Consider the following 16,267-nt stretch of genomic DNA (forward strand, 5'->3'; position numbering starts at 1 on the left):
AACCCACTTCAAAATTTACTCAATCTCCTCTGCGCCTCTCGTTCTTACGCAGACGGAATTTAATACACTCTCCCGTCTCCTCTGTCAATATGGTTTCCCTGTATGCTAATCGAGAGCCGTGTCTGTTTTCCTTCACACCCGACTTGGTGGGGAGAAGACCCAGTGACAGGACAATATTCGAGCAGCCATCTCCAAAGAGGCAGAGAGATTTCCTGTCGAAGAGTCGGGCAGGATGCTCTGAATGTGTCACACGGGTTGTTCAAACGACGGAGCGGCGTCGGTATTCAACGGTGAGCACGCATACGCTTGACTTTGGAGGTAGAACGTTGACATTAGTCCCATGTGACAGCCTGCTAAATTTAATGATTCAAACATACACAAACACACGTGCAGACGGCGTGTGCGCCTGACATGTCCAATTTCCACGGAAACTCTGAATTTCCTTCTTGCATGTCGGTGAGCCTTTGTAATATCAATCATTCCCAGGAATAGTGCAAGTAATTTCAGTCGCAGATTTTCATTCTCATCTGCAACAATAAATAAATCATGCTCGGCAGCACTTGTTTAATGTAGTGTTGAATTTAAATGTGGCTTTTTCTAAAAATAAATTCAAAGAGATGAGAGGGTCACATTTTAATGACGGTCGCTTAGACAGAAAGCCCTGTAATAAATACAAACAGCTTTATGTCTCTTTTCCTGGTTGTGTAAAATTGACTTTGTATGAATGAATAAAACATTAAAATTATGCAAAGTATAAACTAAGAAAGCAAAGAAGATTCAACTGAGACAAACTGTGTTCTAAGCATACGAATGGTTTCGTATGTTGAAAACAGACAGTCGACTGTTTTTATTAATTGGTTTCCAACAAGAAGACTTTAAAGTGTTTAAATTCACAAAACAATCTTACCTCGAGGTTTTCTAGTTAGTTTAATGTATTAACGTTGCATGGCATAAAAATCTTAACTCATGTTTTTTTTTTCCGGCGCTTTAATTAAGCCGCATCTCATGGTCCTCATACACCTGTCATCACATGACATCACATGACTGAAGTTCCATACTTCTGAGATGACAAGTGAGCACATTTAGTACGTGGACTTTGTCCCTATTTGTCCAGTTCCTGTTTAGTTTTTAGGAATTAATTTAGACGAGTTGTGTATCTTAATTTTTTTTACACTTGATTGGACAAAACCACAGTTTTGGGCCACTTGGGACACTTGGTACAGGCATTTTATCACTATTTTCTGCATTTCATCAGGTTATCTTCCTCAGTTTCAGTCAGCACCATCGGTATCAGGTCACATAGATGTAATTAATGATATAAATGGAAATTATGTTTTCTACTGCTGGCAAGTACAGAAAAATGAAAGATAAAAAATAATTCTAGGACATGGCCGACTGGTATGACATATTAGTCTTATTTAACTTAATTTAAATTGGTAATCCTGCAGAAACCATGTTTCAGACAAAACTGTTTATCAATTAATAAAAATAAAAAAACGGATATGAAATAGTTCCAGACCCAGTGTTGTGATAACTGGTAGTATTTTTGTGTATATTAATCAGAGGATAAAGAGAAACACATTCAGTTATTTTTCAGCCCTGTTCATAGATTTTGATGTTCTACTTTATGAGCTGTCAATCCTCCTAAATGCCTATCGAGTACATTTTATTGATCTGGCTCAACTGCCTAATAAAAGTCTTCATGACCCTCTGCGGAATACTTGGCTTTCCCGTCATGATCTGATATTACCTTGATCTACTGTAATTACTTTACCTAACGCTCTTGTAGCGGTGCTATCTTCAAATACACTTCAAACACTCAGTCATGAAGACTGTCGGGGATCTATTGTAGCTTTGGGGAGGAAGGGCCTTGTCACGCCGCCTGTCTTTCATTATTATTTCAGTATGTCACAACCAGACGGGAAGAACGAGATTGAAAAGTAAAAATGGCAGCTGCTGTCAGTGGAGGGTGAAGGTGAGTCACTGGCCTCACATCCTCCACAAAACCTCCATGTTTCATCTTCATGTCTGGGGGGTGGGGGGCTACTACACACACACACGCACACATGGAGACTATTTTATTTCTCACATTACCATGTTGTTACATAGAAACTGCTGAATGCAGGAGTACTGATATAAAGTATTTTATTGAGTGGGATGATACATTTCGATCATGTGCAAAAAGAAAAGATAACAGATTAACAGCAATGCTGAAATGATTCCTCATTTTACTAGTCAGTTTTATATCACTGCCTCGTGAATATCTTTGTTTGTACAAAACAATCTGAAAATATCACCTTGGGAACTTGTGATAGCCTTTTTTTTTTGCACTATTTTCTTACATTTTACAGACTAAACAATTCATCTAAAATGAAAATAGCCAGTAGCTGCAGAAGGACATACTACGACTCAGTCAATTAGGCAAAAAACAAAAATATTCAAGTGCTTATCTCTTTGCTAATACAGCCCGTTGTGCAGAGCCATTCACAGGTGAGTCTAGAAAACAAAACGCATGTCTTGGTCTCAGCTCCAGCACTAAGTCAGCCGCAGGGCTCTCGGGGCACTACTCCTGCAGCTGTTTGTGATGTATACGAGTAGTAATCGCTTCATCTCTGCCAACGAAACGTGATATGAAACACGTTCTAGTGGTGTGAGCCACCTGTCTCTGACCCACAGCATCCCTCCACTCATTACTCACATTACAGCGATGAGGGCAAAATCAATAGGGACTTAGCACCAGGATCAATCATTAAGATAACCCCACCTCTTTCTCCAGACTGACACCTGCTTTTTATTCATGGCGAGAAGAGGGGGGGGAGGGGGGTGGAATTAGAGGATCACAAAGAGAGGAAGGGGCCATCTACAAGCAGTATATACTCCATCAAATGAGGAGAGTGCACATAAAACACAGTAAGGAGAGCGAGAGTGTAGACTGACAGATCACATACACGTCAGTTTAACAAAAAAAAAAACGGTGTAATTCTCCTGCTAGGCCGCAGATAAATACTGTATAGTGGGATGGATGGGGCTGCTGCATCCCTGCTCTCGATTTTAATCTCCCACTTGTCTTGTGTGACAAGGCTGTGCATTTACATGGAAATCCGGGCTTGTAGCTAAATAAATCGCGCAATTAAGTGGCGACAGGAGCCGACAGAGCCTTATGAGACACACGTACCATCCAATCAATGTTACACACGTGTCACTCAGTCAAGAGGTGCTGCATTGGAAAGGTTTGACTTGTGAGTTTACAATGCACACACCTGAAAGGTGGTAAAAATGTGTTAGGACTGAGATTTATCCCTGCTTTTTAGGAGTTTGAGCCTTTGTTGCACGACACAGGACTCTCAGTAAAGAATCTCATCCAACTTGATCTCCTCAATCCTTGAAAACAGCCGATGAATATGAATCTCACCAGCGATGATTCACATTTCAAATAGCCAAATTCAACTACACTATTATTAGTATTCAGTTTACACTGTCTCCAGCACTACATTGTTAAGATTACAGGCATTGTATTGGTATTGTTCTGTCAGTGAACTGTAAGCAGTGAATCCTGCATCGATCCTTCATCCAACAGAGGCTTTGTGGAGAGCCCAAACTCAAGTTTGTACCCTCTGCGATCCCTCAGGTAAACATACACACACACACACACACAGAGAGGATCCACAGTAAGACACTGCATGCATGCATTGAGAGTGGAGTGTTATGATGTTGCCTCCTTGTATAAACTTAACAAGGTTGTACAACTTTGAACTGGCTCACCGCAGTGAACGGAACACACTGCTGGAGATGCAGCGGTGGAACAAATGTCCAGCAGGATGAACAAGACTCTGTCTTCTTCTGTGGTAGCTATATTTCTTGCCTACTTCATTTTTTTTTTGTATCCTCTCTGTTAAGGGTCCAGTAGCCCTCTATACAAATATTCTTCTTTCTTAGATGAATCTCTAAAGTATCTTCTTCACCCCCCCCAACGCAGGTCACGTCTTCTGGGGTACCAGGGGCGTCGCTGTGACCGTCCCCTCTAGCGTCCGGTTAGCTGGGAGAGGTGGGGGACTCCAGTCCGGCTGGTAGAAGTGGATGTCAAAAGTCCGTGCCCAGTTGGCGAAGACCCGTTTCTCCGTGATGAAGCGGTGGTGGCTGCCCCGCCGCCCACGCTCATGAGAAAGGTACATGGCGCATTCATCCGGACCACGTGGCTCGTAGTAGTGGTAAGGGACGGAGTGGTGCTGAGGCTCCCTGCAGCATTAGTGAGAGAAGAAGAGGGACGGTTGACATTTCAAAATGCTTTAATGAGTCACTTGAGTTTCATGTGGCACCACAAAGGGTTCTTCACTTCGGAGGGAGAAAGAAAGAAAGAGGGAGTGTTTGCCTTCATTTGTTTGTCTTTGCATGGATTACGCATCCAAATTTAGCCCATTTAAATAAATGCCACCTGTAGGTCAACACTGAATGGAAAAGACAAAGGTTTCAGTATGAATTATGAAAGATCAGAAAATGGAGCCTCTGGCATGGACGCCACATGTTCAACACAGTACATCATCTAATCGTGCATGTCTTAGTAATCATGATGGCATACTATAGTATGGCTTCTTCTGAGACATTTTTTTGGCACACTTTTATGACAAACTATCCAATTACTTTTAATATAATACTACATTTCTGTGATGGTTTCTTGTTGCATATTGTACTATGACCTTTTTATGACACATTCTGTACCCTTAAAGTTTCTCTGTCATACTCTACTATGAGGTTTTGACACTTTTTAATGGCATATGACCTTTTTTGACATACTTTAAAGTAAACAAATTATGCATTTGTATTTGATGTTATTTTTATATGACACTACGCTATGTCTTTTTTGAGACATACCTTGCTATGACAAGTTTTGTGACGTGCTAAATCATGACCTCTTTTATGATATACTCTGATTTTCTTATGACATCTTTGACAACCTTTTTATGGCATACTGTACTACAACTATTTTTATGACACATTTATGATGTATATACAATGACATATGCTATGACAGGTCTTTGACACTTTTTGTAGCATACTATACGAAGACTTTTTTTGACACCTTTAATGACGTACCGACGGCTTTTTTCCTTTACATTTTTTATGAAACACTTGACCATATTATAAAATATACTATGACTTTTTTAATGACAAACTATAATATGACTTCTTGAGGAAATTGAAGATTTGATGAAGACTTTTTTCCACGTACGTCTTTTAATTCTTTTATTACTTAAGTCAACCATTTGTTCAAAGAAATGAAGCCGCATTTCCCTCCTCATTATCATCATGATCGAATTTGTGACTAAACCCCAAATAGAAAATAAGTATTTAATCAATCAGAACCAGGAACAAAGATATACATAGTATTTAACAGTTTGTTCTTTTTTTATTGAGAAATCTAATAAGATTTGTTCCTTGTCCAATAAAATCACCCAATTAAAGCGTTGGTTGAGACAAATGAGACGTGTGCTGTAATTTCAAACCATTAAACTCTGCCAATGAGAGACTGGATAGCAAGACTTTGTATCCCACAGTTCTTTGCATTGCTGCTACATGGTCATGGTGTTGTAGAACTGCTCAGTGAATAAAGAAGGAAATAACCTGTTCTGAGATTTAGAGAGTGCAAAAAAATATCCCATTTCTTTTTGCCAAATGCAGATGTTTTCCAATAACAGAAGGATTAAATGCTCCTCGAGGGGTTAAGAGAAATATACTTCTCAGGCTAAGAAGTCAAAACTTGGTTTAAAGTATTTCTCTATAACATTTATTTTTAGCAATTATATAAGCAGCCATTGAAGTTAAAAACACATTTGGGTATTACTAAAAAGAGTTTAACACCTAAAAACTCATAATTTGCTTTGTCAGGTTTTCGGTGGTTTGGTTTTATCAAATTTGATTGAAAGTGACAAAACAGTTTTTACCAACTGTCATCAGATTCTGGTTCAAATGTTTTCTTAAGCTCATGTAAAGTTGACATATGAGATACACTGAGAGAAAACATTGATATTATGGTTCATTAGCTAATTAACATTACTAATGTTTATTATGTAAAAAAATACTTTTTTTTATAAAATGATCACTGGAAAGAAAGTGTTTGAACCAAACGATCTTTCGAGGGAAATCAGCTTTTAGTATAACATGAAATGTTGTATGATAAAGTTCTCTTGTTGTACTTCAGTGCGTATTGTGTTGATGATTTGACTGAGGACCAGAATTGGTAACTGCTAACAAACTAACATTATATTCCTGGGCTGTTGCACTAAAACACAAATTTTATACTTGCAGGTATCCAACAACAGAAATACTAAGATCCTTTACTTAAATAATAGCAAATTCTAAAAATACTTCATTATAAGGAAATCCTGAATTCAAAATGTTACTTAAAAGTATTATCACCAAAGTGTGCTTAAAATATCAAAAGTGAAAAACTATTTTGAAAGAGGAATCACTCCAGTAAAATAAGGCTTGCCTTTGAGGCTGAACATGTAGGCATTATCTCTCATTAAGTGTCCAGTTCACAGGTTCTCCAAACTGAATAATCCAAAATATGTAATAAAGGATGAACAAGGCTCGTCTTATCTCAAATTCATGCAGGAAATAAAGCCTTCCTTTGCCTGAAGTTTGGGGAATACAACTGCAGCCCTCGGTAGCCGATAATCAATCCACTTTGTGTTTTGGTCAATTGTTAGATGTTGTTTTCGACTTTGTGTCTGCGGAGGATGAATGACCAGAAAAAAGGTCTGTGGGAATGCTATATGGTGTGACAAACAAAACACATAAGCAAAGTAAAGCCCGGGTAAACAAAGGGAGACTGCTTGATTGCAACAAGCTTAAGTAGTGTAGCAGGGCCTTAGACCAAGTAAGCTGAATCTCCTTTAAAGAAGGAAGCCTTTCTACAGATACAGACCTCAGAGAAAACCTTAAGTATGGCCGACAAAGCCATTTTTCACTCTGACATACTGCGCAATGATATTTGTGGTGGCCAGAAAAATGGAGCAGAGCGAGACCTAAGCTTTCTCTCCCTCTCGTATCTCAAATGCACACAAATGTAAAAAAAATAAATCAATACTTGTAATGCTCGTCTGCTTGTTGGTGAGCTGATGATGATGTTTTACATGCAGCTCCACTGTCTCACCTGCAGAAGTCAGGGGCAACCATGCCGTAGACATTGATCCTATCGCACAGCTCCAGGGCGATGGTCATCGTGAACCAGCCGGTGCTAAGCCAGGAGTTTGATACTCTTCTGTAGAGAAGAGGAGGAAGAGGAAGAGGAAGAGTTAGAAGGATTTCATTTGTGGGGAAAAATTTACCATATTTGATTTTTTCAGAATGTGATTAACTGCGATAGACAATCGGAAAATTTCACATCGGCGTTTTATGGCAGAACAAAGATTTATCTAAATCTAGAGGTCGATTTTCCTGACTGCAAGATCATTCAAGTTCCCTCGCAGCTTCATTAATATACAGATCCATCCTACATATCGACCGATACAAATGAACCCCGTCAAATAATCAAACCCTTAATCAGAAAGTAGTCGTGCGAATTTAGTGCAGATAGCTGAAATGACAAAGCTTCAGCTGCAGTCTTTAGTCATGCCTATGAATGTCGTTATGAAAGAAATATGAAATTCTATTTTTATTGAATTACGAAATCCCTCTAAATCGAAATGTTCATCAAAGTGGTCTCTGTCGTAGGGTTGCTGTCGGATGAAAAAAACATTACAGCATACATTTTTTAAGATTCCCTTGTTTTTGAATAGATTTAATGGGCTCCAAAGTCCTACAACTTCAAACACCACTTCTAGAAGGGCCGTGAAGACATTCAGTTGAAAGTGAAAATACATTTAACTAAAACTAAACTAAACTCTGGTACTTTGATTCTGGGGTTTCAACAGCAAACGTAATGAATAAGCCCTAATGATGGTTAACGTTAATATACTGCAATGAGAAAATACTGGAATATAAAATACACTGAAATGTTTATCAGAAGCGTCCTTAACACAGGATGCATTAACCTGACTTTTTATATTACTACCTTACATCAATGACACGCCAACATGCGTTTGGGAAGTGTTTTGAAGACCTGATGACCAACTGAACGCACACTTTGTGATGGCCTGAATAAATGATAAATCACCCGAACTGTTTTAGCACACTCGTGATTCAAGAGGGCAATGTTGGTCTGTGCACCACTTTGGTTCAGACTGAAATATATTAACTATTAAACAGATTGTCATCGAATGCTGTACAGACATTAGTTATCCAAAGAGGCAGAATCCTGGCTTACATTTTAGTTTTTTGGGAAATATCTTGACACCTACTGGGTGCCAGGACTACAAATATTCACAGTCACTAGAGGATAAAGTATAATTTCTTCGGTAAGGTCCACAAATTCATCTGGCACCATAATCAGGTCAAGCTTTATCATTTTCCAACACTTTGGTTTTAGATCAAATAAAATACCTGCAAAACGTACGTCACTCCCATCAGCCTCGGCTGTTTTGTGCAAATGCTAGCACGCCAACATGCTAAACAAAGACCTTTCAGACGTCTGTGCTTCGTCAGACGATAAAAGAAGTGAAGGTTGAAGGGGAAAAGAGGGGGATAACATTATGGGCTGCAAGTAATACTATTGGCATTATATTATAAACGTACTGGGAAATAAATTCTGTAGTTTTGCAAACTAGTATAATGTGGTATAATGTTTACCACAATCATCTCAGTTTAGCACACTAACATTTGCTAATTAGCACTAAACACAAAGTACAGCTGAGGTGGATTCGTTTTGCAGATATTTGGTCATAAAAAGCATCACATTTCTACAGTTGTATTGGACAAATACAACTGTGTAAATAGCTCAATGGCTCTGAAGGGGGCATGAAGGTGTTTTATGACAATCCAACAGTTGTTAAGACACTTCACTCAATATTACAAATGTCAACTTCATGGTGGCACTAGAGCCAAAATCAAGACGATTACTAAAGACGTGAGGACACGTCATTGGAAAAGTGTAAATCGGAGATATTTCACTAGATAAGTGAAAACTTGTGGCGCTGGATGAAAAGTCAGGGGCTCAACAAAGTAACAATGAATCCTCCTCCTGTTTTCATTTCACCTGCACTTTAAAGACTTAAAACAAGACTTCAAATGTGTTGAAGGTACACTAAGACTCATACAAAAGTAATCCCTCTAAATCATAACTGATGACCCACTAGACGTGCGAGCCTGTATTTTCTCTTTTCTTTTCATTGTGCTGTGTTCGGGACATTTCTGGGCGTCAGTGTTTGGCCGTTGGGTGACTATCTGTCACGCACGACCAAGCATGCATCCAAGAGGAAGGTACGAACTACAGCGGCGGAGGTTTCAATGTCGGTCCCAGTGCCAAAAAAAACCCCCTCAAATACAGTGAGGCGAGACGCCAAGCAGACACAGCTTGTTAAAAAATGAGAGTGAATCTGGGGTTCCTGTTCACTTTGTGAAGCTGCAGGTGGTACACTGGGCTGTGTTCTGGCAACCGCGGTCAGGAGACGTGCTCTTCTTGTGTCATTGATGTAAATAGGAGTAAGGAGGCAAAGGATCAAACTCAGTTTGACAGGATCTCCTGTTCGCTCGACCACCTCGTCACCCTGCTGCTTGCAGACAGCTTGTTACTGCCCCTCATCTGTTCACACACACATATACACACGAGCATCCACAGCAGCCGAGGTTTCAACTTGGCAAGACACAGAAACAAAGCAAGGGGCCTGATAAGAAAAGACTTGACAAGAACAACCTGGCAGACTCGACACCCTGCTCGCCTCCGGTTAATGAGGGTGACAACATTCAGAGTAGAGGGTTTACCTTGCCGTTTGAAAAGGTGTTTCTCTTATTTTACACGTCAGGCAGGAATCCTTAAATAAAAAGCCTGTTAAGCATTTGTATTTTCAACAATTGCTCTGCTCGGGGACGATGGAATATAAACATGTGGCTGGGAAGCTGTAGAGGAAGTGAGGAAACGTTCAGGGGACGTTATAAACTTGACCAAACGGTGTCAGGAATACTACTAGTGCCATTGTGGTGTCACTATTATCGTGCATGGATTACATACTTGAATTCGGTCACTCAAATAAAATGGCGGAGGGTAAATATAATGTGTAGTAAATGGGGAGTGATTGGTTTTGTTTTCTTTCAGGAATTAAAGCTGGGGTTAGCAACATTGGAGGAACCAGCAAGAGTAGACTAGATTTAAAGAATTGGTCGACCAAAAACCCCCCAGCCCAGTGTAGCCAACTTATTCCAATGAACGTAGCTAGCAGCACCGGCTCCAAAAGCTGCTAAATCTAGCGAGAAAGTCGCCATGTGAGCAAAACTGTAAAGTGTCCTTCCAGGCCTCCCTCTAAAGCCACTCCCACAAAAATATAATGATCGTAAACATGACTATTGTTAGTACTCACAACTGTAAAACTAGCAGCTTATGGAAGACTACGGGGACGCGCAATGAGTGCAGGGGTTCGACTGCCCACAGGTAGGTAAGGCCGTTCAGTCATTTAATTCAGCCACAATAATTGGCTTATTACAACCCTGTGACAGCCACAGATGCCAGATTTTTGTATTGTTTCGTCAGAGCATTTGATTTATTGATTGCCGTTGGTACGTAGAGAACTGCAACAAATAAATAAAAAAAGGTTTCTTAAATGCATTACCGACTAAAGCTTTAAGCATATCGCAGCAACTCTAAATTATTTCCCACCAATCACACCTTTAATTCAACAGCATTGTGTTTGCAGTAGACATCTACAAATGTGCAGCTTCCTGCTGTTTTACTGTGTTGCCAAACAACCCCAAACCTCCTGATTCAATCAATCTGCACTGAGTGACAGTGTGATGAATAGTAACAACACACCTTCGTCCAACTTTCATCTTTATTAAAGTCTGTTCAGACCACAAACAACAGTGTCGACCCAAAGTGATGCTATCGCAGCTGAAGCACAGACTTCTCATTTAATTACAACAGGACCCAGGTTGTCTGGAACATGTTGATTTGTTGTGATATGCGAACACAGTCACTGGGCTTTACTAGCACACACACACACACACGCACCTTTTGCAAATTAGAAAACTTCAGAAAAGTTCAAAGCGCAACATTTTGTCATCAAGGAGTCTGTGGTGGATGCACGGAGGTCGTAGTGAGGCGGCAGCTAATCTCACTTAAGGAGTCTTCCTCGTTTCCTTGTTGATGAACATGCTGATGAATAATGTGCTGTGAAATGTCAAGCTCTGAGCTTCAATGGCGGTCTTTAAAAGGACTGGAAGCAAGCTGTGAGTGTGAAGATAGAGTAATCCCTGCACAGAAGAACGGTGTCGCTGCACGCGTTTACACAGTTTGGTATTGAAAAGCTGGCAAAAGTACACAGCTAACGAGCTGTTTCATTGTGTGTTGATCCTTAAAATCTTATTTCTATTAAAAAGTGAGATTATTCTTTGCTTGTATTTCATAAAAGGAGATTTTCAATATAATGGCACTGATACAAAAACAAGAAAAAAGAAAAGGATTTGCTCCATTTACTTTAAGAATTAGATCATAGATTAAAAATAGTCAAGAAGTGTACAGTGCATCTCTCCAATTGTGTATTTTTGTTGTATTCATTTCTGAAGAGGTGCATTGTCATGGAGTTTATTATAGTGGTTGGTATCCAACTGCTGAGAGGTGGAGGTCACATGAAGGTGTGATTAGTGCAATTAGTTAAAGCTGAAACACTTGTTGAACATCATTATACGTGTACTCTTATGAGGACATGTAGCTTATTCCCCTCATTATTATCATATGTCTTTTATATAATGTTGCTTCTCTTTGAGCAGCAGACTTTCCCCAAATTGAGAGTTTTCCTAAATCTAATTCCAAGAAAAGATAAATACAGAGTACTGGTTCTGGTGGCTCTTTGAACTCTCCACTGCTGCATTGTTCTGTTGCATATTGTTCTGTTGAATTCTCTTCTCCCCTTTTTGACCCTTTGAGTCACAGAGGATTCGTTTCTCAGGACTGCCAATACTTAAGGTGGCATTTTTCCAGCTTTTTAACAGCATTTAGATTTTCTGTTAAAAGGATCAAACCTGGGACCTTTTGGTGACTGAATGAACCCGCCATCCAAACACATTTAACAACAGGAAACTACATAAAATGAATCGAGTAGACACCTAACAGTGCAACACAGTGAGACGATTTCCATTACGGACGCTTTAAATACTGCATTAAAAATATATATATATTTCAAAAGCTAATTTGCCTTTAATCACCGGTTGAGGCTCATTCTGGTTTGGCAATTTAACCGAGATTGCAGAGGGACACCTGTTTTTTATTGCTCCTCTGCCAGTTATATTAAAATGGGTGGATGTGACAACAACGCACACCATCTTAATTACCTTTCCTGAAACGGCATAACCCATAATTACAATTGCAGGCTTGCAGGGTTGCCGATCGCGCAAATTATTACCCAGAAACTGCTATTAATGTGGCTCCCACAGGCTCCAATCCTTAAAAACAGTAGGATTCATTTTACAAATTAGGCATGAAAATATTGTTCTTTCATACCGACAGCTTCCTTTAAACCGTTCTCCAAGATTAGAAATAAAAAAGCAATATTTTAAGGCTTACTCTCTCTCGCTCTTCCCACGCTCCACAGAGCAGAGATGACCTCAAATAAGCCTCACAGATATTAACGCCTAATGCTATAAAAAGGATAACAGTACATCAGGATCCGCTTGCTCACTGTAAACATTTACCATGATAGTAGGCACTGATCCTGAAGGATGGCTGTCTGAGCTATTCACCGCATCCTCTACTTGGCAATTTCCTCCCTGACATCTGTCTTAAAGTCTGATTCCTTCTCCAATGACACCCCGGACAAAGAGAGAGAGAGACACACAAACGGAGTGTGTGTGTGTGTGTGTGTGTGTGTGTGAGTGAGGTAACATTTTCATTAAGCATTAACGGCCAAGGGACAGAGAGGGACACTCAGCTTGGACTCATTCAATTTGAGTCTTTTAACACTGGGCAGCTTGAGAAAAGGTGTTCCAGAAACAAAAACGTAACCATTATATTCATCACATGTTAGTAGGTTTTTTTTTCCGTTAGTCAAATTAAGATTTCACATTAAGCATTCACTTTGAAACATTTACCTTCGTGATGCATTCAAAGGGTAGCAGGAAACTCCGACATCGTAATGTTTCATTACACCAGAGTTTACTTTCTGATGTCTTTCTAGCTTGATTTTCAAGAACAACTCACACTATCGATGCAAAGTCGTACTTTTCGACAGCCAACTTATATATTTGATTTTTGGCAGTCAAAGTACCAACTGTTCGTGCCGTGTTGCTGTGTAAATTTAAACTACTACCCGTCCACAACTACACAACTTGCATTCTCTCTACTGACCAGCAGGAGGCGACTCCTCCGGTTGCAAAAAGAAGTCGATTTAGTCAATTATCGTCCCTTTTAAAGTAAAATAGACCATAAAGCGGAGTACGCTTTAGGGCGGTCTTACTGTAATTGACAGGTTGCTGCCGCTACCAGAGCTGTATACGGCGTCTCTACGCAAGTCCTCCGCATTCCAAGTATGGTAACTTCCGTTCATTGGTTGCGGAAAAAAACATGGCGACAGCCGTAATCCAAGATGGCGACAGTGAAATCAGCGAACTCAAGGCTTCAGACCGGCAGTCCACAAACCAATCGGTGACGTCATGATGACTACGTCCACTTCTTATATACAGTCTATATGCGGGACCTATTTTGCCCAATCCTTACCATACTTATTTTTTGTCAATAAAATACACCAACCACAGTTTCCAGCAAAAGGTGAAGCTGTTAAATGTTATATTTCGTAAGTCTAAATACAAAAGATACTTATAATTTAAATCATAAAGCAGCGAATGCTCACATTCGAGAATCTTGAACGAACAAACGTTTGGAATATTTCCTTGATGAACATTAATATGAACCTGGTTTATGTTCTGTTGATCTACTACTACTACTCTGTTCATTAAACATCGACCAAATACACTTTTGCATAGTTAGAATCCTTATTACTTATTGCATTCTTGTACACTCATTGTGATCATTTTTTCCTCACCTGTCCTTGCCGGTCTCCTTCTTGAAGAGCTCGTCGAACTGCAGCATCTTCTGCCAGGAGATGATGTAGACTTTGAGTTTGGGTAGCACCTGGTTCATCAGCCTCAGGTTATTGTAAACAAGGCCCTTCCCGTCACGCCTCATATAGCTGCTGGGGCCCCAGAAGATGAACACCGTGTCCTGACTGGCGTTAAGCAGCTCGTGGCGATTCCGCAGGACCCTCTGCATGCTGGAGTGAGCGATGACGCGCAGGGAGGTACGCTGGCCGACGTCTCCGGCGTAACCCCTGGCGGTGGGGGCGTCGTTCATGCGGATGACGCACTCGGCCCGGTCGATATCTTCACCCCGACCGCCTCCGATGAGGTGACCCGAGCTGGTCACCAGGGCACAGGTCTGGCAGTGCATCCTGGGAGGCTGATTGATGGCAAAAAATAAAAAATAAAAAAACAAGAACGTAAACAGAACATTCTCAAAAGAATACATACTGTGCGTCAGAATATTTGGCCTCCTCATTCCCCCGTGGAAGCACCCGCAGCACTGCCAGCAGAATTTTTTGTTTTGCACCATATTTGTTATAAACTCTAGAAACTATTTATTTTTCCAGAAGTCAAAACTGCTCTGAAAGTTGTGTTTAGCCCCAGTTTATAGAGAAATATGCAAAGCAGACAGAAATGCACACCTAGGGGAACTTTGGTAAAAAGCTTCGCTATGTGTTTGAGGCAGGAAATGCTTTGTTGACAAATGGGTTGCGACAGAGCCTCGTGGGGATATGCAGCTTGTCATATTGCTTTGCGATTGGTAGAAACCCCCGGGGTCTTACAAAGAATTCACCTTACATCTTTCTCCCACTCGCACACAACAGAGGAATGTGTGTTTACCTCCCAAACAACAGTCCTGGTACATACAATTCATGTTGAATTCCTATCAAATATGAACCTATAAAGTATTCAGCATTTCATACATTTGAAACTCAGGAACTCTTTAGGATATTTATGAAAGATGAGAACATAATACACATTAGGAATATGTGGATTAAACCCGTTTCCTACTTTGTCTACTACCTTTTCAACAGGATGAAACACCTGATCGGGGGATTTGTTTGACTCGGTATGCCTTTGTTTTGTTTCATGTAGGTACAAGTGAGTGTATATGTGAGTTCCTATGTGGGTACATATATGCATGAACTTACTTAGCCTCATGTTCTTTGTGTTTCTTTATGCTTGATTGGCGAGAGCTGTCTTCTCTCATCTCCTTTTTATTATTATTATTCATATCCTGCATTTTTAAAACCTTTATAATTAAACAAACACTGCCAGAGCCACCCAAAAGAATGAATAAAATATCAGTGTTGCATATTGTCAAACAAACCCGGGAAGGGATAGTGATCAATTAATGATTTTTTTCAAATCAAAAATAAAACTGTCTGATTCCAGCTTCACATTTCTTTAATATTTGCTGTTTTTTTTAATACAATATGTTATTAAACTGAATATCTTTGGGTTTTCGACTGTTGGTAGGACAACACAAGCAATTTGAATGTGTCAACTTGGACAATAGGGAATATTGTGACGGACAGATTTGAGCTAGTTTCTGACATTTTATGGACCAAAGAGATTAAACGAGAAAATAATTGACAAATTGATAAGCAATGCAAATAATAGTTGCAGTCATAAGCTGATATCCGCGTAAACATTTTTAGGGCATCCTGGCCATTCCACCAATGAGACAAGCATTTTGTGGTATTTTGTTGATTTAAATTATAGCTGTAATTATAATAAATATACGATGTATATGTATTTTGACATCTTCCAGATTATTCTGCTGTTTTTTTTTTCTACAGTCATACAAAAAAAACCATCCCCAGTTATTGAAGACCCAGCCGCTGTTTGAAACCACATTGCCAGTCATGCATTTGTACATGTACAGTTCATTAAGTCTGCGGCCTCTTTTCCTCTTTAGCCCTGCCATGTGCAAGCACATAAATCATTAATATAAACCTATTTGTGTATGTTAAGCAGCTCTGCATGTTGGCGGTGTGTGTGTGTGTGGGAGGCTGGTACGTGTGCACTTCGTATGCGTGCATGTGGGTGTGTCTGTGCTTTTCCCTCTGCACTGAAAAGCAATCATATGCAAACCAGGTTCTGC

General features: G+C 39.9%; 1 protein-coding gene across 2 annotated transcripts in view; it reads right to left on the bottom strand.

The window, feature by feature from the left end:
• Positions 1-2,128: 2,128 nt before the first annotated feature.
• st6galnac5a (ST6 (alpha-N-acetyl-neuraminyl-2,3-beta-galactosyl-1,3)-N-acetylgalactosaminide alpha-2,6-sialyltransferase 5a) overlaps positions 2,129-16,267 on the bottom strand; it is a 36,814-nt gene continuing 22,675 nt past the window's right edge. The window contains exons 2-4 of one of the 2 annotated variants that reach the window (XM_076098406.1): positions 14,124-14,536; positions 7,154-7,261; positions 2,129-4,236 (exon numbers count right to left, since the gene is read on the bottom strand). In XM_076098406.1, the coding sequence (XP_075954521.1) occupies positions 3,978-4,236; positions 7,154-7,261; positions 14,124-14,527 (771 nt within the window). In that variant the 5' untranslated portion in view covers positions 14,528-14,536 and the 3' untranslated portion in view covers positions 2,129-3,977. Of the gene's footprint in view, positions 4,237-7,153; positions 7,262-14,123; positions 15,045-16,267 lie in introns of those variants that run through there. The other variant, XM_076098405.1, reaches the window with a different exon arrangement.

The sequence above is a fragment of the Anarhichas minor genome, unplaced genomic scaffold, assembly GCF_050575085.1.
Source record: "Anarhichas minor isolate MPS153535 unplaced genomic scaffold, ASM5057508v1 ptg000024l, whole genome shotgun sequence".
Classification (NCBI taxonomy): domain Eukaryota; kingdom Metazoa; phylum Chordata; class Actinopteri; order Perciformes; family Anarhichadidae; genus Anarhichas; species Anarhichas minor.